The sequence below is a fragment of the Megalobrama amblycephala genome, linkage group LG12 (assembly GCF_018812025.1).
Source record: "Megalobrama amblycephala isolate DHTTF-2021 linkage group LG12, ASM1881202v1, whole genome shotgun sequence".
NCBI classification, from domain to species: Eukaryota; Metazoa; Chordata; class Actinopteri; order Cypriniformes; family Xenocyprididae; genus Megalobrama; species Megalobrama amblycephala.
The window spans coordinates 32,090,009-32,114,022 of NC_063055.1; the positions used below are offsets into that span (position 1 = coordinate 32,090,009).

The 24,014-nt window shown below is 41.2% G+C and overlaps 1 protein-coding gene across 4 annotated transcripts; it reads right to left on the bottom strand.

Annotated features, from left to right (window-relative positions):
- Positions 1-11,616: 11,616 nt before the first annotated feature.
- LOC125280256 lies at positions 11,617-21,862 on the bottom strand. Of its 4 annotated transcripts, XM_048210656.1 has the most exons (10): positions 18,123-21,862; positions 16,687-18,034; positions 16,553-16,576; positions 15,466-16,431; positions 15,269-15,340; positions 15,068-15,142; positions 14,842-14,916; positions 14,629-14,682; positions 14,308-14,532; positions 11,617-14,083 (listed from the first exon to the last, which is right to left on the bottom strand). In XM_048210656.1, exons 4-10 carry the CDS (start codon positions 15,665-15,667, stop codon positions 13,512-13,514), a joined length of 1,275 nt encoding a protein of 424 aa, XP_048066613.1. In that variant the 5' UTR covers positions 15,668-16,431; positions 16,553-16,576; positions 16,687-18,034; positions 18,123-21,862; the 3' UTR covers positions 11,617-13,511. The 4 variants fall into 4 exon arrangements, with proteins under 4 accessions (XP_048066613.1, XP_048066611.1, XP_048066612.1 ...); XM_048210654.1 differs by having other exon boundaries at positions 15,466-17,518; positions 17,836-18,034; XM_048210655.1 differs by having other exon boundaries at positions 16,553-18,034.
- Positions 21,863-24,014: the final 2,152 nt, after the last annotated feature.

A 24,014-nucleotide genomic window follows, 5' to 3' on the forward strand; every position in this document is an offset into this window, starting at 1 on the left:
AATTCTGTTGGTTAACTAAAAAAATTAGATGTAATTCAAGGAATTCAAGGCTGAACTCAAAGGCTGCCGGGAGTAGCTGACACGAACTTTGCTGTGCGTCACAGCCAATACAGAATGCTGATGCATGCAGACAGCAGCACGAGTCTGTGTCCCTGGCTCAAAGGCAATTTAACATTACATACCTTGAGAAGAATCCTTCGCTCACATTACCAGGAGAGGGGCGCAACCGAACTGTACAAACAACTCATATCAGAGGCCCAAGACAGTAAAGAAACTCCTCAGAACTTTCTCATTTGTGCATCAGATTTGAGGCAGAACATTCTTTTTGCATCACAGGAAGCTGAGTCTAGCCTCAAGTACGATAGTAGTGTTAACATATACCTTGTGTCACTTTTGAATGATTTATGGCTTTTGCATATGATTTATTGCACCCTCATAATTCTCAGACTGACAGCTGTCAGATGTCAGGACATATGTCAGGAAATATATGACCCATGGTGTTACATTGTGACGTGGCTATGTGACTTCCTATACCAGTGGCTGTATGACTTCCCAAGCTGTTGTCTGTACGTGTTAAAAACAGATCAAACAGGGGGAGACTTTTCACACCTGCGTCACTACCTACATCCTAATTTTGTTATTTAAATAAGGTTTAGGGGTGTGTTACACTATCGATCACAGAAGATATTCTGCAACATTCCTGTTACAATGGCAGCTCAGAGAACTCCTAAAACCCCTAGAAGGGTTATGTGTGTTTCACCAACAAGAGGTCCTGTTGAAATGAGGGATGAACTGACTTTTGCACCTAGGAAGAAGCAAAATGTTAGTTTGACAAAGTTTCTTCACGAAGATGTGGATTTTGTGAAGCGTGATTTCGTAATGTCTGGTAATCGTGTGGGACGATACGCGTTTGACAAGGTGGCGCGTGTTGTGAAACTCTACACTGTGGATGATGGAGCTGATTTTACATGGCAAGACCCTTGTTTGATCTTCCCTGCGAAAGACTGGTTTATGTTTTTCAATTACATTTGGAGAGATTTGAATGACTGCAGTGATGATCCATTGTACATCGCTGAGTGGGATGGCGTGACTCCCAACACAAGATTTCGCGTGGTCGGAGATCATGGTAAAAAGCTACCGGAGGATTGTGTTTATATTTTTTGTTGCAACGACAAGACAAAGCTCCACGAGCGTACATGGCCTATCCCTGAGTCTGAGCATCATATGCACTACGACATGAGGTTTTTGTTTCAGTGGAAGGATGTACGTATGCTTGACAATATTTTCACCTGTATTGACAAGATGTTTAGATGGTGTGACATGTATGATCGTTACAGCTCCGTGAAGGTGAAATTGTTTCACCCTGAGCGGGGCGTTACCAATACTGAAGACCGCCTCTTAAGTCCACCCACATATTACAGCCATTAAATACGCCTGCAAAAATATCTACGCTCACAAACATTCAGCCACCATGTCTCAAGAATCTACAACTGTCTACTGCTACAACACTGCGGAAACTGATGTAGTGATGCCTGATGACAATGCTATGTCTCAAGAATCTACGACTGGCTACTGCTACAACACTGCGGAAACTGATGTGACGATGCCTGATGACGATGCTATACCATTGGAGCCCCACCCACAAACATGTGACAACAGTTGGTTGGATAAATTCTGCATGGATCTGGGGTATCACAATCTGACCTTTCTTACAACACCGTACGGCAACACTGGCACAATAGCTGGAGCTGCGGCCTATGCCGGAGTGGACTACACAGACAGCTGTATCCGCACCGACGGGTTCAGAATTATAAAAGCTACTGTCGTCGTCCTCCTGGAACATCTCATCAACAAAAAACTTAAAGAACTCTGTGCAGGCTGTGAAGTAAACCACCCGAGTCAAATCAGACATTCCTGTTTGTTTGAACCTGGACCGTATTTCTTCGATGCATACTTTGAGGAGCTGTCTCACAGTCTGCTTAAACCGGAACTTAAACACATCGTCGCCCAAGCACTGAACCGTTGCGGATTAAGGGTGCACCCCCAGAGGGTTCAGGGTTCTGTTGACGCTATTCTGCATGAATTGCGTGACGAGGTATACATTGTGGAGAAACTTCGTGAAGTCAGAGAAAAAGTTGTGGACGTTAACAGTGAACAGATTGTCTATGACGCTGTGGACAGCTGGAAAGGCTTTGTCCAAGTTGATCGTGTGTAACACCACCATGGGAAACACGTGCTTCGCTACCGGTCTGGCAAAGTGTCTACTTAAAAGACGTATCAGATGTGAAATGACCAATTTGTTGTATAACATCATTAACGACCATGGTTGTGTATCTATCAATGTAAACAGATGTGGTGTTGATGCCAAACGTTTTACAAACCTCAAGAAACAAATGTGTGTTGTGAGATCGGTGTCAAATGAGTGGACTGATATGATGCGTATGTGTGTTAACGCTGGTGAGCCAATTTGTGTGTCTATCAGAAAAATTTTAGACCTGATGACTGAATGTGGGAATTGTATTAGAGTAGCCGATATTTTGTGTCTGTGTACATATGTGACAGATTTATGTGTGGTCATGCTGTCAAGAGATGATCAGACCGATGTTTGTGAAATCATTGATACACTGATTGATTACATCCTTGAGAAAAACACTGTAATGTGTATACAATTTCTACACCATATCGATGATGTATGATGTCGGTGTTTTCTTTCACTGTTTGAAAAATAAATATCCTATTCACTTAAATGATCCGTGTTATTCCTTTGTGGAGGCTGATGTGACAATATGTCTGAAGAAATGAAAAAGTTTTATTACACACCATCTAACCCTGGTTCTTTAGGTGGTAAAAAACGTTTAAAAGATGCTGTTTTAAAAGAAACAGGTGTTCGTTTATCTAATAAGCAGGTTTCAGACTGGCTCGCTGGTGAGGACGCGTACACGCTACACAGAACAGCGCCTGTGAAATACAAAAGGAATCGTGTCTTTGTCTATGGTATTGATATGCAATTTAAATCTGATCTGGTTGATATGTCGGCATATTCCAAGGAGAATGACAACAATAATTTTCTGTTGACATGTATCGACCTGTTTAGTAAATATGCATGGACACGTGTGTTAAAAAACAAGAGTGGTGTAGAGGTTGCTAAAGCTTTTGAATCCATACTGAATGACGGACGAACACCGTTGAGGCTAAAGACAGATAAAGGGAAAGAATTTTACAATAAACACTTTCAAAATCTGATGAAAAAATATAACATCACGCATTTTACAACACCAACTGAATTAAAGGCGAGTGTCGTCGAGAGATTTAATAGAACGTTGAAATGTAGAATGTGGCGATATTTAACAGCTACAAACTCCAAACGCTATATCGATATACTTCAAGACATCACACAAGGATACAATGCCAGTTATCACAGAAGTATCAAGATGAGGCCTATTGATGTGTGTAAAGAAAACGAGTCTCATGTGTTACATAACCTATACGGTGACAGCATAAACAGCCCTGTCAAACCTGTATTTAAATACAAAATTGGTGATGTGGTAAGAATTTCTAAAGTAAGAGGGCCTTTTGCAAAAGGGTATGAGGAAAACTACACGCATGAGTTTTTCACTATTACGGCCTGTATCCCACGTGATCCTCCTGTTTACAGATTGTGTGATTATGACGGTGACGTTATCGACGGTGTATTTTATGCGGAAGAGTTACAAAAAATAGTTGTGAGTAAAGACAAAACATTTAAAGTTGAAAAAATTTTAGATAAGAAGAGGAAGGGCCGTAAAACATTACTGCTGGTACAGTGGCTCGGATGGCCTGCTAAATTTGCATCATGGGTTGATCAGAAAGAGTTGGTTGATGTACAAACACCATAAAAACAAATTCATGCATAGGTTGTGTGCATTAGTCTAATTACAAACATGGCTGAGGGTGGATTTTATGTTACGCTCCCCTGCAATGCCTCATTAGCTGCTTATACAGAAAACACTATATCTAGTTATACAACCAGATTGGCAAGAACTCTAAACTTAAAAGGAAAATGGGAAGTTGGGTTGATCGAAATTGAATACCCTAGAAGCTGGTATACGTTTAATGAGGAAGACGCCGCATTCATCATCAACTACGATGAAACAACACCTGCAGATAGAGAGGGTTCCCACCCCGAATACCCTGCTGAAGACAAAGAAACTGAGATTTTCATAATCAGGGATAAAAAAATATCAAATGTACTACAAAGGTTAAAGGCCGGTTATTATGATGACGTTGTTTTTTTGATCAGAGAGATCAATGCGAACCTTCCAACAAACGTGAGATTGGGTTTTGATCATGTTAAAAACAAGGTGTTTCTGAAAGGGGGCCCGAAGACGTCGTTGACGTTTTATGGGAAGCTGGCTGTTATTTTAGGATTAAAACCGGGGGTGGCTATAGAAACTAATAACCGAAGTGATGAAGACCGTAGTGTTGTGTTCACACCTGTGACGTACGCGCCCTATCAAGCTGATATACATGCTGGATTCTACACCATCTATATATATACGGATATAATAGAATATCAATCAGTTGGAGACCATCACGTCCCACTATTAAGGTGTGTACATATAGATGGTGAGAATAACAAGATCATTAGTGTTAGATACGACAGACCGCATTACGTGCCGGTTAATAAATCATCCATCACCGATATAAGCATACAAGTGAAAGACGACCGAAATCAAGACGTACGATTTAGTTACGGGAAGGTGTGTGTTAAACTTCACTTCAGACCTGTGAAACATTGTATTTTTTAATACACGGTTAGAAAAATGGTTTATCACAGTAATCTTAATGCAGACCCCATGCGGTACGTAGCATACTATCAGAATCAGGCAGGCAGTGGCCTACCTGGCTACGCCGGGGGCGGAGTCATGTATGGTTCGGGTTTGGGCGGACTTTTTCGGGGTTTTTTTAGAATGGCAATACCGCTGCTAAAACGTGGATTTAGTATAGCCAAACCGCATCTTAAATCAGCTGCGAGAAATATATTAAGCGATGTTGTTAGCAATACAATATCAAGATCTTTTAACAACAACGACACTCAAGATGGGTCCGGTCTAATGGTGATGACTCGCAAAAGAGCTTCTAGGCCGCCAGGGGTGCGGAGGAGTGGCCACACACAGAAGAAAACAAAACGTGCTCAGAAGAAAACGCCAGTTGTAAAACGCAAGCGCAAGGAGACAGCAAAACACACTGCATCAAAAAGAGCAAAGAGATCTGTTAATACAATATTTTAGAACATGTCTCTTATTCACAACATGTCAGAAGAATGTTTAAAAACAGAGCTGGATCTGTTTACAATCCCACCAACCCAAACTTCGATCGAAAGAAATACTTATATTGAAGTGCCGCCATTATCAGCAATATCTGACTCAACACCTTTGGAGTTTTTTATTGCGGGGGCTGGTGAGGATTACGTAGACCTAAACAATACACTTCTGTTTTTGCGGCTCAAAATTACCAATCCTGATGGGACTGATATCGCAGATGGGGACCCGGTCGGTCTTATCAATTACCCTGGGGCTACAATATTTACACAAGTGGATGTGTCACTTGGTGATCGCCTTATATCACAGAGTTCTAGCACATATCCTTATCGTTGCATAATAGATTGTCTTACCAACTATGGCAAAGACACCCTTGAAACAAATTTCTCAGCAGGGCTCTTTTACAAAGACACTGCGGGGCATATGGACGTAGCAGACCCTGCTGGGGAAAATCGTGGCCTGACAAAGAGATCAGCCTTTACTAATGCTAGTAATGTGGTTGAACTGCTTTCTCCTATCCATAGTGATATATTCTTTCAATCCAAACTTCTAATACATTCTTTGGACATCCGAGTTCGTTTGACCAGAGGTAAAGATGAGTTCTGTTTAATGAGGAACAATGCCACAGCTTATAAATTAAACATTCTGTCTGCATCGCTGTTTGTGAAAAAAGTGTCCGTGTCGCCAGCTGTGAGGTTGGGTCACGCACAAGCGCTGCTTACAACAACCGCCAAATATCCGATTGAACGCGTCTGTATGAAGACGTTCTCAGTACCGGCAGGATCACGTGTCTGCAATCAAGAAAATCTGTTCTTAGGGACGCTACCAAAATCTATGGTTATAGCGATGGTTGATAATGATGCATTTACAGGATCATATAATAAAAATCCATTTACATTTAAAAACTATGATTTAGAATTTCTAGCTGTTTATGTGGATGGTCAACAGTACCCTGCAAAACCTTTGCAACCTGAATATGAAAACGGTTCTGCAGTGCGCGAGTTTTACCAGTTAGCATTGGCTTCCGGAAGACATCTTAAAAACCAGCCTCTGTCTTTTGATAGGGAGGAATTTTTGCATGGTTATACACTGTACGCATTTAACTTTACACCGGACGAGGAGTGCAGTCAGCATGTATCACTTATCAAGAGTGGAAATATTAGACTAGAAGCCCGTTTTAGACTACCTCTACCCCGTACCGTCACATTATTAATTTATTCTGTCTTTGACAGTCTAATTGAAGTTTCAAATCGGCGACAGGTTCTGGTTGATTATTATTAGCACATAAGTAATGAACACTGTGCAACTCACTTCTATCATGGATAAACTTTCCTGCAATGTTCATTTTCTTGGCGTGATCCCATGTGATTATCTACCAAAAACGGCTCTAAGGAAACTACCAGTATCAGTTATTATAAACACAGATATATCTGGACTTCCGGGCCAGCATTGGCTAGCCATCTACATCAACGAAGATGGCGTTGGATGTTTTTTTGACAGCTTTGGGAACAAGCCGGAGCATCCTCTTTTTCCATCATTTATCAAAAAATTTTTAACTCGGAATTCTAAGGAGGTCCAACACTCGACTGTCCAAGTCCAAGATTACTCATCAGATACATGTGGACAGCACTGTGTATTCTTCCTCTACAACATGGCGAAAGGGTTTGATTATGATTATGTGTTGAAATTGTATACTGGTGATTGTATTAAAAACGACAAAATGGTGTCAGCATTTGTGAAAAAAATAAAGCAAACCCCATGTAATGAAAATGCATTAAAATGTGTTCAGTGTGTAGAAACAGGTGATATGTTTATGTCCCATGCTTGATTTCTTTTAATAAAACATTCAAACAATTTTTAAAAAATTCATGCATAGACTCTTTTATTATTGTACTTTTTAACACGACATCACACATAATAAATATCATGTTAAAATAACGATAATGATAATAACAATAATACTAATAATAATAACGACGATAATAATAATAATAAACGATTATACACGTGTTCAGGACTCATATTAAACATATTTAAAAACTTAACCACTTTCCATGTTCAAGTTTGGGTGTTCTGAAAACTTGATCTTCAGAATGATTTGAAGGAGTTGATGGTGTACTCGTATGCACTTTCTGTTTTTTACTCTTCTTAGATGAAACAGTCACAGTCTGTGCCGTTTTGGTTTTGAAAGAGTTAATTGCACGTCTGACCTGTTGATTTGGTACCATAGAGTGTGGTAAATTTAAACCGGCAAAAGCTTCCAAAAACTCATTCCACCCATCCGGTCTCCGCTCATCAGCAATCTTATGTGGTGCTGTAATGCTTTTAATTAAATCAAGCATATGGGAACCAGGGATTGTTACTCCTTTAAATACAAACTCACCAGTGTCAGTCCATGAAGAAACACCTTTAGATTTAGACATTTTTTCTAAAATGTAGCGAATATTTTTCACACGCCTCTGCGGCACATTTTTTAAAATCTCTTCTGAAACATTATCTAAAACACCAAACGGTTCACTAACTGTTGTTGGTGGGTCTTCTTTTTCATCATGTTCGGGCTGTGGAAAACTCAGCGTTAATGCTGCAGACTCCCTATCCCCTTGTTTAGCTACTGTTAAAAATCTTTGCAAAACAACTGTGTACATTTTAGCTTTTTCATAGGGATTCAGATCAGACCTTTGCAGAATGTTTTTTATAGTAATGTCCAAATCATTTTCCACGAACTGACGTATAGACTCACGTGTGTTAGAGGGTTTCAACATATCCAGCTGGTGTTGTGGAACTAAAAACATCTTCTCAGCATAATCCATTGTCAGATCTTATTTAGAGGTAACCAAGCTTGTTATGAAGGGGATCGCGATGCTTAAAAGTGGTAATAAAAATCCCCCTTTTTGGTTGATTAACCGTCTTTTCCTTTTAACACCAACCTTCTTATCTGCAACAATTTTAATATCAGATCTTCTTCTCTTCAGTCTCTGATATTGTTGTGGTGTGAGCGGTATATTGCCGTGAAGAACATTAAGAGCAACCTCACACAATGCTACTACGAGCTCGTCTGCAGCGGACTCTAAAATAACCCGTCTTTGTTTAGGTGTTGCTTTTAATAACAGCTTTAAAAGCGGAAGGTTCCTTAAAAGTCTTGCAGACATTTTTTATTTTTTTTTTATTTTTAACAAACAGCAGGGTCAGTGTTTTTTTTTCTTTTTCTGAATGTATACAACAGGATGTTTTGAGAGTAAACTCGTTCTGAGACGATACTGGTCTGGGGTTGCTGCTTTAAAGTCAACCAAAAGGTATCCGTAAGGAACACTGGTAGCATCGTGATAACAATCCATAAAAAATTGGGTGTTTCTGGGATACATCTGCCGTGCTAACACATTAATTTGGGTATTGTCTCTGGGGTTTTTAAACAACACCAAATAACTTGTGTTTAAATTGATGGTTCTACTGGATTTTCCTTTACAAAAGAGATTCTGAATTAAGTACAAGCAACTCATATTTCTGTGATGCACATAATTTGTGAATAAACGTTCAATCTCGACGTTGTTACATGCATCATTCATAACATCATCGAGGATTAAAAGGGCAGCTTTATTGGGAGGGAACAGCTGATCATCATTCAAGCTCTGTGGTATTCCTTCAATAAATTTGATATCATACAATCTTGATAATTCATCATACAATGGCTGCCAACAGTCGTATATTATCACGATATTCTCAATCTTTCTAGAAATCACACTGTTAGCATTTTCTAATAACATTTTTACAAAAAACGTTTTGCCAGAGTTGGAAGGTCCACATAATACACAAGCAAATGGAAATTGTAATCTGAAATCAAAACCATCGGTGTCTCGCACACCATGGTGACCAAAAACGTTGTCAGTAGCCATATGGTAGAGTGGTGAAGTCTGGACACAGAACGCGTTTGTTGTAAACTACCTTGAATTTCTTGCCAACTGACTTGTTTTGAAGAGTGAATTTCTTTTTGTTCCTTACAATACCATCAGCTCGTGCAAGAATATAGTTATCACGACCCACCCCCCGAACATACTGTTCGACAAGTCCGATCAAAGAGTCTAGCCTAATGACCTCGGAGTTTACAGCGTTTAGTGTGATGCCTTTGGCTTTCATACACACCTTACCCTTAGCTGTGCGATATCCATAACTTTTCGGGCCGCTTGAACAGAATTCCACTATGTGATCGTTATCACCAACCTCGTCAGTGAGATTGCCAAGGTACGGCCCTAGCGGAGGTTCATATTCACCATCTTTAGATGTGAATATCACAGAATCAGTGTCGCAATAAAGTACCCTATCACCCAGCCTATCCATAAGATCATAAAGTTCTAACCGTGCATGGGCTGTTGTAAAAGCGCCAAGAAAGACATTGATGTCACGGGTCTGACATCCTTTCCCATCTGCGTAAGCCCACTGAACAAGTGCAACAGTGTCTGACACAAATGAGAAATGTTTGATGTCATATTCTGTGTTAAAAATGTGTCGGGCGAACTGTTCAGGGTCTGTAATTAATTCAGATGTCGGAAGAGATTCTTTCATTGAGAAGCGACCCCAAAGCGAGTTCAGCAGGAGTTTCATTATTGATCTGCGTGCCGCGTTAAACTCGATTTTGTCCGGATTCAATTTAACGTCCTCTTTCTCAAAGTAGTCTCTGATGTAAGACTCCTTGTCTGCATCGGTAACGACGTCTTTGGGATACCCTGAACTCTCCTGTTTGAACTGTAAAAATGTCTTAACATAATCGCAAAATAACGTGTCAGATCGTTGCGGGAAATGCCAGACCTCTTGAATTTGAGATACCACATACCCCTTCTCGACAGCTTTTAAAAGCTCGATACTAACCCAGCAGCCGTGAATGGCTCTTTCTTCATCACTGTGAACACATGGCTGAGTCTGGTTCTGCTGTTCAGCACACGTTCTACAGAGAGGAAAAAGGAGCTTTCCCGAGCTTCTGAACGGTAGTACGGGGTGAAGCAATTTTCTCGGCGGGATGACGGTAGCTTTTATTAGCCCATAATAATCTTCAAGGTTTTGAAAATCCTTGTGGATTATTTGTGGATGGCCTACGGGGTAGGTTTTTTGTGCCTGCACATAGGGATATAATGACGTAAAATCAAAATAACGAATAAATTCGCCATCTGCAGCTTTGTGGTATAGCTTTAACGCATTCGTTCGACCACCATACAGAGCATCGCGGGGTTTCAATCTTTCAGGGCGGTTGTATGTGGACATGAATTCTATAACAGCGTCGTCACTCTGTTTAGCGAACTCCCATTCACACTGCCAAATCCGTTCGGTCTGAAGATTGTATGCGCGCTCTAAAATTTCAAACTTGTCGTCACACTGCCTTCGGAGTACGGAATAAGGCAATTTTGTCAAAGGGTTTATATCGGCGGGGTTATGACAGCGTTCGCATCCATGAAAAAAACAACCGAGAAATTCGAATGCTTTTTTCGTGGTACCATCATCATGGAATCCGTCCACATAGTATTTTCCAATCGAAACTTCACCACCATTTAGTGCGTGTTGGATATCTATGGAACGTGATTTTTGGATGTATTCAAGCCATTCAATTGAGACATTTGAATACGTCTTGTTCTGATTGGTATACGCATCGTTTCGGGTCAGAGCTACCGTGTCTTTTGGGATGTAGTGTGTCTTATACACAGCCATACACGTCGACGCCAATGTTGTGTAATTAAAAGGGTCTAAGCCCGCGCACAATAAAAATTCTTCGCGGTACTTCATGCAAGCCTCCCTGAGCAAAACAACATCGTTTTTACCATAGATTGCCAATTCTTTTTTAAAATCAAATGTTTTGTCAGACATGGTATTGTACCACTCATCAAACGTTGCCCTCTCCTGATTCGACATTGTTGCGTATCCGTAAAATTCCTTGTCGGGGTAAGGGCCTACGTAATTGTCATTTTCAACACGGTTAAAGTGGTGTGGGAAATAGCCCTTCTCAGCATTAGTCAGATTAAATGCAGCAGGTGTTTTTGCCAATCGCATTGGTATGAAAGAGTAGCTGTCGATAAACCGCTGCTTGTATGCCTCATCAAACATCAAGATTAGACGACAGCCTCGCATCGTAATTTTCGGCGCAATCCCCATTCTAGTGAAGTATTCCAAAAGAATAAAATTGTCAAAGCCTGACGCATTATGCGCAATCCACGTGTAATTACTATAACGAGGGCGTCTAAACTTTTTAATGAGACGATCCACACAATCGGGCCCTTCAGCCACAAACTCCTCACCATCAAACGTGATAGCACACACAAAATTGGGTGTGTGCTGATTATTTTGATAACGTGTCTCGAAATCATAAAATATGTAGCGATCATTCGGTTTCTCCGGCTTAACTGGTTGAATGAAGCATTGATGTTCACCACCAGTGACCAAACTCTCACTACAGTGAGCGCAACGATCTGCAGTGCAATTATGGGGTTTGGGATTTGTACCACTGACGTGATAACGCCTATTACATTTTCGGCAATATTTGGTAACGTCGCACTGTGCATGTTGCATGCCAGCAGGTGTTTTTTTATGCATGTCAAAACAATAGTCAGATTTGCAATACCGTAAACAGTCGGCGCAATGCTTTGGTTCTTTGGGGTACTTGTGACAATCGGGTGCATTACAGACATCACAAACGTACTGACATCTGTGATCTCTTCTACACGTGAAACCCTTGTAGCAAAAACCACACACGTACGGCGTGCCAATAAACGCGCGCAGATTTTTTATCATAAAATAATGACTGTCATGCAGGTACAAAAACACAGTTTTAGGATGTGGATCATCTGTGTTTGCATACTTCACCAAATCCCCTGTGTCTGACCTGTAGAACACCACTATTTTAATATTCAACAAGCGTTCAAACTGCACAATATCTTTCAGAGCGATTTTGTGATGATCAGCATATCCGGCGGAATTTTGTATCGTTGACGCTACTGACTCAAGCTCCGTGTGTGGTTTCTGAGGATTTAGGAAATGAGCCAAACAGATTGCGAAACAAAGATTGTTAGAAATATTTGTGGGACAAAACAGATTGAGTCTGTTTTTACCAATCACTTCATTATGTGCTAGATCACGCACCTTTCTATAAACGCCGCCGTGTTTACTTCTTGCTATCGACACTTTTAAATTCATCCTCTCATCGAACTGTATGTTAGCATTGCTTTGCATTATTTTTTCAAACTGATTTATAAATAAATCTAATGCATCATCATCATTACCAGCCACGACTGTGTTGACATCTGATGTCAGGCTTGGACCACTCAAGGTGATGTTGATTAAACTATCACCACCGCCTAATAATCTGGAAAATGCCATTATTTCACCAAGTGTGTTGTGTAAAAACACAGTGTAGTCTGCTAAATCTGTAGAAGATATCTCCCTCAGATTTAGTAGTCTATGGATCTCCAAACCATTGAAGCGTCTGCGCGGTAGCACACTGTACCCATCCACATTACCACCCTCTCTTATCAAAGTTTGTATAACGTCATGTGATAGACCCATGTTTGGTGCGTCAAGATTAAGAGTGCATTGTGACTGGGTACCAGTGTTACCACCTGACTGGTGTGGAAATTGTGCGATTTCAACATCTGGGTCATTTTGATCAAATTGTACAAAATCAGAATTTGGTTCTGGATCAGTTTGTTCAAATCCAATATCTGGGTGATTTTGTTCAAATTGTACAAGATCATAATTTGGTTCTGGTACAAATTGTTGTGGGGGTGTTTCTGCCAACCCACCAATACGCAGGAAGTTTTCAAATTGTTCAAAATTACAGTCTGGTTCTTGTTCTCTATGTGGTGTTGTGTAGTTTAATAACTCTTGCAACCTATCTGTTGTATATACAGGTCTATTAGCCTCCTCCTCAATAGCCCGAAATAAATAATGCAAAGCATCTGTGTTATAGTACAGTTCGACGGGGTCCATACGACCATCGTCTTGTCTAAACCGTCCCACCACACCTCGACCACAATCATCTGGCTCCCGACAACGTTTTGGCATTTTAAACAATTTTCTTTTTTATTTATTTTAAAAAACAAAACAAAAAAACGTCGTTTGTACACTTAAAACACAACGGTCCTAAACAACCACTCTAAATTACACACTGTTTTGACATGAATCGTTTTTAAAAGAAACAAAACAAAATTACACATCAATGTAAAAAGTAATTACAACTCACCCATAACGCTTTTTAAGAGTGATGACAACCTGCCTCAACACATCTGTTGTCAGGCCTTGATCACGGGCCACTTGACGGACCACGCCGTTGTTCAAGCGATGCTCTGCTATGGATTGTTTAATCCAAATACCTTGCTCTTGTTGTCGCTGTGAAAGGGCTGTAAAGTGTCTTTCGAAAGCAAGAAGTTCAGTCCTGATTGTGTCCTGTATAATTTTCCTGCGCTGTTCCTCCAAGGCAAGCAATACAGACTTGACTGTATCCTGTATAATTTTCGTACGCTGCTCCTCCAAGGTAAGCAATACAGACTTGACAGTGTCCTGTATAAGGGTGGTTATGAATTGAGTGTCTATATTCAGATGTGACTCCCGTATGAAAGCCTCCTGATTTGAAGGTAGTTCCTCAGGGTCTGATTCCGCCACGACCGCCACGTTTTCATCAGATGGAACATGCGGTTGTGTTTCTTTAGGTAACACAGTGAATTCACAGGCATCCCACGATTCTAACAGACCATCACCCCAGTTCTGGACATCATCTACATCTGGGACCACGTTGTCATCAGCATTCACATCTGTTAAGAAGAAGAAGAAGAAAGTATATTATTTTATTATATCGTGTGTGTGTGTGTGTGTGTGTGTAATACTAACAAGCATCGATAGATAGGGTCGATGTTTAGAAACTATTTGCTCATACTAAACACATATACAGGTTACCATTATAAACAGTTTAAACAGAAAATCAACACAGCATTGTTTTATTCACATGCTTGACTATCTAACGATTTCACACACTTACCAACTATTGCTCCAAATGATTGTCTTGGTCTCTTACGATCCGGTGTCTGTGGAATACAGTCGGTGTCTCTCTCACAATCAACCGGAGGTTTTGCTTTTGTCCGGTTACCCACGGCGTTTTTACGTTTGAGGCGGTTTTTCGACGTTATCCCACTGCAGCCAGGTTTCTCTGTATCACCCCTACACTGCGGCGTATCGATACTTTTTATAAGGTTCGATAATCCTTCTGGAATACATATAATAAAAAGCTGTTAAAACAACAACAAAAACAAAAAACAAAACATAACGTATATAGTAGATAACGAAATATTACAACACTTACTGAGTGGCTGGATGCATACACGTTTTGATGACGTACTCGCAGGATACGTTCCTCCTGATAACAAATTTGAAAAAAAAAAAAAGCACATTATACATTTACACCATCGCTAAACAACATACAAGTGTCTAGATATAAGAGCAAACACGCATTGTTCAGGCAGAATGTAAATCCACCAAAGACATTTTATATGACTTATGGTTTACAAACACTCACCCAGCTCCGGGTTGTTCGTGCTGCCTGGCGATGGCGGCTGATTTGTCGAGGAGCTAGTTTCAGGTTTAGGATCTCCTGTTAACAATGTTAAAATATACACATTATATAAAATACGATACAGCAATGTATACGATTCGTGTGAATTTAAGAACAACAAGCGTTCGTTCAGACAGAATGTAAATCCACCAAAGGCATTTTATGTGGCGTATGGTTTACAAACACTAACCCAGTTCCGGATTGTTCGAGCTGCCTCGCGAAGGCGGCTGATTTGTTGCAGATCTGAGTCCGTTTTTCGACCCTCCTGGTAAAATAATTAAATATATAAATAAAAAATAAAAGACGAATGCATGAATAAATAAAACATATTGTATAACGTCAATTACACTAGACGTGCAGTGTTCTGCATGTAACGTAAAATTATACATACCACTCGCTTGATTGAGAAATTGAATTTGTTCAACAAGATCATCAAGATTTCCACACGCATTGTCCGCGTCACCTGAAGCGTAGAGATCCTGTTTAAGTAACGTAATAGTTCCGTGACTCACGGACACAAATAAAACTTTTTTTCTTTTTTTTTTTTTTCTTAATAATAATAATAATAACAACGATAAGCATACTCACTGTTGAATAAAGCAGTCATCTTCACAGTAAAACACTCGAACGTCCCGATAACAGCCGTGGTGTGAATGAAATAGTTTGTTTGAGATCGAAGATTGTCTGACACACACGCGTGCTTGGATACATACTGACGAAAAAACTGGCCGGCTTTATACAGAGACCTCAAAACGTAAATAGCCGGTACAGCCCACAACATTATTAACATATATAAAACTTCACCCAATCACCCCAATAAATGGGTCATCACCCTCAGGCGTCACGTAGACTACGCATAATCACCCAGTATGATAGACCCCCCACCCCACCCTATCGACCATTAATGTCCCATACAGGCTTCTAAAACACCAGGCCACTTATTTTAATGGTCATACCTTTTGTTTTGTTGGGATGATTGTCTACCTGAATGTCACGATCCAAATATTTTGACTCAATTAACATATACTGTATTGAACCCCATTACTGTTCCTGGTGAGGTGTCAGCATAACACAAACTAGGCTTGGGTATCTTTTAAGGCACCCCGCAATCAAAGAAATGAACGATCGCAGACATCACACCTTTGCCCATCAGACTGGAAGGAGCCAGGAGACAAGGAAGGAATAAACCATAAAATATCATTGCTGGGTGGGAGAAGTCAAAAGTCTCCCCCTGTTTTGATCTGTTTTTAACACGTACAGACAACAGCTTGGGAAGTCATACAGCCACTGGTATAGGAAGTCACATAGCCACGTCACAATGTAACACCATGGGTCATATATTACCTGACACATGTCCTGACATCTGACAGCTGTCAGTCTGAGAATTATGAGGGTGCAATAAATCATATGCAAAAGCCATAAATCATTCAAAAGTGACACAAGGTATATGTTAACACTACTTACGATCCTATTCTGATGCAAAATATGTTTCTCCACACAGTTCTTACCGGCCTGCAAAACGACTACTACATCAGAGGTGACCTCAAGCCATACCTGCAACAAACAGATGTGAGTGATGAACTGTTAGAGAAATTGAATATTGCATGCATGACTGAGGCAGAGAGACAAAGTAAAAAGAAAACTGCAGTCCAACATCAGGCGATGGTGCACTTACTTGAATGCACTGATGTTCCAGCACCTACAGAGAAGAAAGGGAAAATGTTGCCTCAGGAAAATAAGAACAAACACAGTTCTGACTTGCTAAATGAAATCAGAGAAATCAAATCAGATATGGCACCATTAAAGAACCTTAGTGCTGAAGTGTCACAAATCAGAGAGTCGATTTAACTGCCTCAAGCCAGTGCAGCACAGAATTTGTCCACACCTGGTTTACAAAACAACATACCAGTAAATCAGTTTGAGTATTCGTCTCCTGCGTATTGGCCAACATACAGCCCAGGACAGAAAGGAAGAACCGCTCAATTTCAACAATGATTTGCTCCTCAACGTCATTTCATGCAGCCCAGGAGTTGTCCTAGGAGGTGTTTAAACTGCCAACAGAGTGGAACTGATATGTATTGTACACACTGTTACAGATGTGCAAGCAGTGAGCATTTCCTGGCAGGCTGCAGAGTAAGAACAACAAATTTAGCCAGAGATGGTAATTTAAACAAGGGAGGGTTGCTTCCATGGAACAGGAAGTGACCTGCCAGGTGTTAAAGTCCCACCAACAGTGCTTGTCTTGTGGCGTGAAGGGGGATTCCCATAATTTCAGACTGTGTACATCATGCCACAAGGCCCTTTACTGCTCTAAGTTATGTCAAGCTCATCACTGAAGTGAACACAATAAAGACTGTAAGCAGAATGGACACAAAGATGTAAAAGAATTAAGATTCAAAATGAGAACAAATTCAAACAAAACATTGAGTGTGGCCAGTTTAGTGGGAAAACAGTGTTTCATTGATTGTTATATCCATGGAGTAAAAACAACAGCATTGTGGGACACAGGTTCTCAAGTTTGTATCATTGATGAGTGGTGGAAAAATAACGTATTACCTGATGTGAAGCTGAGGCTTGTCTCCGAGATAATTGATGCATCTGACACACTTCAGACAGTTGCAGCCAATGGACAAGATATCCCCTATGATGGATGGATAGAAGTCACATTTTGGTTGCCAGGAGAAAACAGTTATAGCAGAGATCCCGTCATTCCCATTCTAGTAACAAAGGGAAAACACCTCTCCCATCCTATCATTGCTTACAACGCTATTGAGCTCATAGTGACCAATAGCACAGGTGAAAGTACTGATCAAACATGTGGGGAACAGTTAAAGAGAATAGTGAAGATGACTTTCCCGAGATTAGAGACAAACCACATTCAAGCCTTTATAGAACTTGTAAAGGCAGAAAAGTCAAATGAATATGTGGTGAGGATTCTCAGAGAAAAGGTGTTAATACCCAAGCATACTTCTCTGCAGGTTGAGTGCCGAATAAAATGAGCCCACTGAAGGAGGACACCACTTTGATGTTTGAACCTGATGTTGATCCCAAATGGGCAGAAGGGCTAGAGTTCCAGGAGACACTTGTGCAGGTGAAGAGGGGTGCCCCATCGTACATCGTACTTGATGCTCGAAACCCAACGGATCATGACATTGTCCTGTGTGGGAAAACAGTCATTGGAACAGCACATGGGGTACAAGCTGTTTATCCATCCATGTCATTTGATCAGTCAAGTCGGTCCATACCTGCATCAGTGACTTCCATCCAAACGAGCAGCATTGAGTCTACCATTGATGCTTGGGACCCCCCAGTGGATTTGAGTCATCTGAAAAAGAAATAGTACACAAAATGTTACTAGAGGAATGTTTGTCATTCTCCAAATCAGATGATGACATCAGATGCATAGAAAATCTAATGCTGAAAATATCTCTAAAAGACACAATTCCTGTTGCACGCTCGCACATATCTGTGCCTAAGTCGCTTTATAGGGAAGTGAAAGATTACCTTCATGACCTGATTGCTCAGGGCTGGATATCAAAATCAACATCATCTTATGCATCACCTGTTGTCTGTGTTAGGAAAAGGGATGGAAGCCTGCGACTTTATGTGGATTACAGGGAGCTGAATAAGAAGACCCATCCTGATCGTCAGCCAATTCCCCAGGGTACAAGATATCCTCAACAACCTGGGTGGGAATTCATGGTTTTTATTATTAGATCAGGGCAAAGGGTTTTATCAAGAGTTTATGGCGAAGGAGAGTAGATCCCTGACCGCATTCATAACTCCATGGGGGTTATATGAGTGGAAACTAATTCCTTTTGGCCTGATGAATGCTCCAGCTGCCTTTCAAAGGTGTATGGAGGAATGAGGAGAGTTTGAGAGACCGGATATGTGTGCTGTATCTAGATGACATCTTAGTCTACAGCAAGTCTTTTGAAGACCACGTCCACCATGTGCGGGAGGTACTGCAGCAGCTTAGATGGTACAGAATTAAACTGAAACCAAGTAAATGTGGAATGGTCAAAAAGGAAATCCGCTATCTTGGAAGAATTGTTTCTGCCGAAGGCAGCAAAGTGGATCCAGCTGATACAGAGGCTGTGTGAGCATGGAAGGAAAGGAGACCAAGCACTGTCGGACAGCTGCGAACTGTGATGGGCCTATTAAGCTACTACTGGCAATATATTAAAGATTTCTCAAAGATTGCTGGACCACTATATGACTTACTCAAGGGCACCCCAGGAGAGGAAAAGATGTGTCAAAAATCAAGGCAAAGCAAACTGAAGAATAGAGGAGTGCCTTCTAACCAACCAATAGTTTGGAAAGCTGAGCACCAAGAGATTTTAGAGCAGTTGATCAACCATCTGGTCAAGCCACCTATCCTCAGATTCCCAGATTTTTTGCTGCCCTTTATTCTTCACACAGATGCCTCAAACCAAGGTCTGGGGGCAGTATTATACCAAAAGCAGGATGGCAAGCTCTGTGTAATAGCGTATGGCTCTTGGACACTCACAGCAGCCGAAGGAAACTACCATCTCCATTCGGGTAAATTAGAGTTCCTCGCCCATAAGTGATCGGTGACCGAGAAATTCAGGGACTACTTATACTACGCACATACATTCACGGTCTTCAGTGATAATAACCCCCTCACGTATGTACTATCTAGTGTGAAACTGAATGCAACTGGTTGTAGGTGGGTAGCTGAGCTAGCCGATTTCCATTTTTCGATAAAGTACTGCCCTGGCCGAGAGAATGCAGATGCTGACAGCTTATCAAGATTGCCTCTCGGCATTGAAGAGATGATTATACAATGTACAGAGGAATTGTCATCAGACTGTATTGCAGCAACTGCTCAAGCGGTAGAAGTACAAGAAGCTTCGTCATCATGGACATTGTCTGATTCTCCATGTTTATCAGATGGGGATGGCAACAGTTCTATTCCTGTGGATGAGATATGACAGGCCCAACAGGAGGATCCACACATTGGACCTATAATAAAATGTAAATTGACCAGTGTGAGGCCCCGTGGCCACCAAATTAAGTCTCTTACAGAGCGGGAGAAGCTCCATGTAGATGAAAATTGGATCCTGAAGCAGATACCAGGATACCTAACAGCTACCAGGAACCAATTGGTTCTACCTGAAAGATACAAGACAGTTGTACTGAAAGAGTTGCATAATGAGATGGGCCACCAATGTCAGAGACCGTTTCTTTTGGCCTCATATGCAACAAGAGGTTGAATATTATGTTGCAAAAAGCTGTCCTTGTTTGAAGCAAAAGAAGCCTTGTAAAGAGGCGAGGGCCCCTCTCACCAATATCATCACAACGCAGCCCTTTGAGCTTGTATCTGTAGACTTCCTGCATTTAGACAAATGTAAGGGGGGATATGAATATTGGTGATAGTCGACAACTTTACATGGTTTGCACAGGCATACCTCACAACATCAAAGTCTGCTAAAACGGTAGCTGTTTAATGACTTTGCCCTGCGTTTTGGATTTCCAAAACGAATATACCATGACCAAGGTGGTGAATTTGAAAATCAGCTTTTCGCCCAGCTGACAAAGAATTGCGGTGTCCTCAGTTCCAGAACGACGCCATACCACCCACAAGGGAATGGTCAGACAGAGCGATTTAACAGGACCTTACTTCAAATGCTCAAAACACTGACAGACAAGCAGAAGACGAACTGGAAGGAATCCCTGAATAAGTTTATCCTTGCATATAATAGTACAAAATCTGAGGTCACAGGATTCTCACCTTTCTATCTTCTTTATGGCTGACATCCCAGACTGGAAAGAGGGATGAGTGGACTGGCTGAGCAGACTGAGGAAATCACAGAAATCAGAGACTAAGTGGATGTTGTTGGACTATCAGAGGAAGGATGCCCAGGTGAAGAAGACTGTGATGAGGAACTGATTCAAGCTGAGCATTCCTTTGTGATGGGTCAGTGCAAAGAGGAACAGGTTCAAATTGAGAACACAGCATCACCTGAGCCATGTAATGATTCAACAACAGATGAGAGATATTCTAGACCTCAGAGAGAAAGACGAGCCCCTCGACTGTTCACTTACGATCACCTCGGTACTCCCACTTGCTATAATACAAGCTGTAATGGTGAAGTTCAGCAGTATCAGAACATGCCTTACTGTGGACAGCAAACATTTCTACCATGGCCAAGCCCAGTGCCATTTTATAATCCTAACTCATATCTTGCATACGGATATCAGAGATAGACTGTGGCATAATACAGGCTGAGAAAACATTGATTTAGTAAAAGCAGCGTAGTCCACATGAAACAAAGACTAATAAGCTTGTTATTAAAAAAAAACAGTACAAATGAATTGCAAGATGTCAGGATGACATTTTAATATGATAATTTTGATAATTTTGAGGGGGAGTGTGTAGTGGTTTAAAAAAAAAAAAGATTAATATGATTAACTATTATAGTTGATAACTGTTATTAGTTTAAGTTAACTGCAACATAAAGAGTGCTAAGTCAAAATGATTAATTCATAAGGTGATGTTTATTATTGTTCTAATTCTGTTGGTTAACTAAAAAAAATAGATGTAATTCAAGGAGTGTCCAGTAGGGGGAACTCAAAGGCTGCCGGGAGTAGCTGACACGAACTGTGCTGTGCGTCACAGCCAATACAGCTCAGCACGCAGACAGCAGCACAAGTCCGTGTCTCTTCATTTATTAATATATATTTTCCCCCTTTTCAAGGAGTGCAACATTTGCCACCTGCAAAGTGTGTAGTTATGGCATCTATCCATAACTGCTAGAAGGTCCAGGTTTACCAGCCAAACCTTGACCCCTGTCTAGACTCTGTCTACCATCTTGGATAATTATAATGAGATTGCATTGTCTGAGAAGGTTAGATGCAATACTGCCTTAGAATTTGGTCAAATGAAGGTATAATTATGCCCACTACCTTTTGAAATAGCTTTAAAGTTAAAGAGCTGTCACTAGGTCAGTGGTTCCCAAACCTGTCCTGGAAGACCCCCAGCCCTGCACATTTTGTACAAAATGTGCAGGGCTGGGGGTCCTCCAGGACAGGTTTGGGAACCACTGCACTAGGTTAAAGAGCAGAGCAGTTGTGTGTGAGGTAATTAAAAATATATCAATTATCTTGTTGCGTATTTTGGCAGGAGGAATGGTGAGTGAATTGGTGAGTGATTAGTTTGAACAGTTTTGGGTTATGTTTCCAGACAAACTTACTAGCGCTGTTCCAAAATATACATAGTTAATTTCATGGCAGAATTGCTCCCAGTGCACAGTTGGAGTATATCATTTAACTATGGACATGTTCCACTTATACATTTGGCAACCACACAATACCAAAACAAATGTCACAATATCTTTGTCTTTTTTAACAGTGTCAGACATTTTTGTGAAATGTTGCTTGCAGAGTGTTTGTGCTCGAATTGAAAAAATTCATGTGTGGCGTCACTTCTTGTTTGTTGCTGCCGCACTGTTTGAGCTAGAGCTCTGTCGAGCTGATTCCTAATTGCTTGTTTTTATCTCTTAAAATTATAACTTATAACTTAAATTATTAACTTATCTTTTTCGGCAGGGGAACACATCCCCAACATTATTTTATATAAAAAACACTCGGATTGCCTTGATATCGCTAGTTTTATCCGACTTCCTGAACATTCACTATTAGCTTTAGCCTGTTAGCAATAGCGGCGTGGTCACTCTAGCGTTTGTACTCTTCTCTCACTATATTATTGTTTGTCTGTTCTAATGGTGAGTGTATCGGATGTTTCTCTACCTTTGTGTGCAGGTGAGGACACGTTTGAGCTGCATGCGGTGCAGTTGGAACTGGAGGCCATGGAGCGACAGATTCGGACCCTTCTCGAGAAGCAGGCCGAGCTACGCAAGCGGCAGACAGAGCTGGAAACATCCCGTGCTGACGCTCACCAATCCTCGGTAAGTTTGCAGTGCAATATTAATATTAACACTCCTGCTTCCTCTACGCCGTGTGTTTCTCTGCACAGGGCCCGAGCACCCAGAACTCCGGCGCCATAATACCAGGGACCTTGTGTTCTTCAGCAGACGAAAACGCGAGCCAGGCCTCAGACCAGGACCTCTCCTCCTCCGCCGCCCCCGGTCTTCGAGGCCTCTTCGCGAGGCGGAACGCGACGCTGTGGTCATCGGAGACTCCATCGTCTGCCACATCCACGCTACCACAGCCAAAGGTAAGGTGCGCAGTCACTGTTTTCCTGGTGCTCGTGTTCTTGATGTCGCTGCGCAGGTTCCCACGATCCTCAACGGTGCTGATGTAACAGGGTTAAAAAGGTGTTTCCACTTGCTACACATTTTCATGTATGGCCCCTTTAATTGCACTCAACCTGTACACTCCACCCATAGAATGAACTGGTTCCGGTAGGCTCATTTAGATTCGCGCCAGTTGAGAGAGTGAATGGCTGCGGTGAGTGAGTGCTCTGTGATAAAAGTATATTGTATTAATTATATAACCATTTTATGGACTAATATTGATATAGATATGTGTTTAAATGTATATTGTATGATTTGTGTTCATGCTTCCTCACATTTATGGTAACATCAAGTTTGTTCACCTCAATATAGAACACACGAGGTTGATTTGCGAATCTGATCACTGCTGTTTAATGTTGCCAACAGGTACATATTTCTCAATTGTTATTGTATAACTGTTCATATAAATGTTAATCAATTTAGATTCGCGCCAGCCGAGAGAGTGAATGGCTGCGAACACACTAGGGTGATTTGCGAATCTGATCACTGCTATTTAATGTTGTCAACAGAATAAAAGCCTGTCTTCAAGCGCGAATTGGTGTCCATCCTGACTTATACACAACACAACGCAGAGACAGCCCCGTTACACTGAGACCATCGGAGCTGTAGTGCTGCATGCGGGGGTGAACGACACCAGGCTGCGGCAGACGGAGGTGCTGAAGCAGGACTTCAGGAGCCTGATCGAGACGGTACGAGCCACATCGCCCGTGACGAGGATCATCGTGTCCGGACCGCTTACGACGTACCGACGGGGGCATGAAAGGTTCAGTAGATTATTTGCTTTAAATGAATGGTTGATGTCTTGGTGTAATGAACAGAAGATGCTCTTTATAAATAACTGGAATCTTTTCTGGGAGC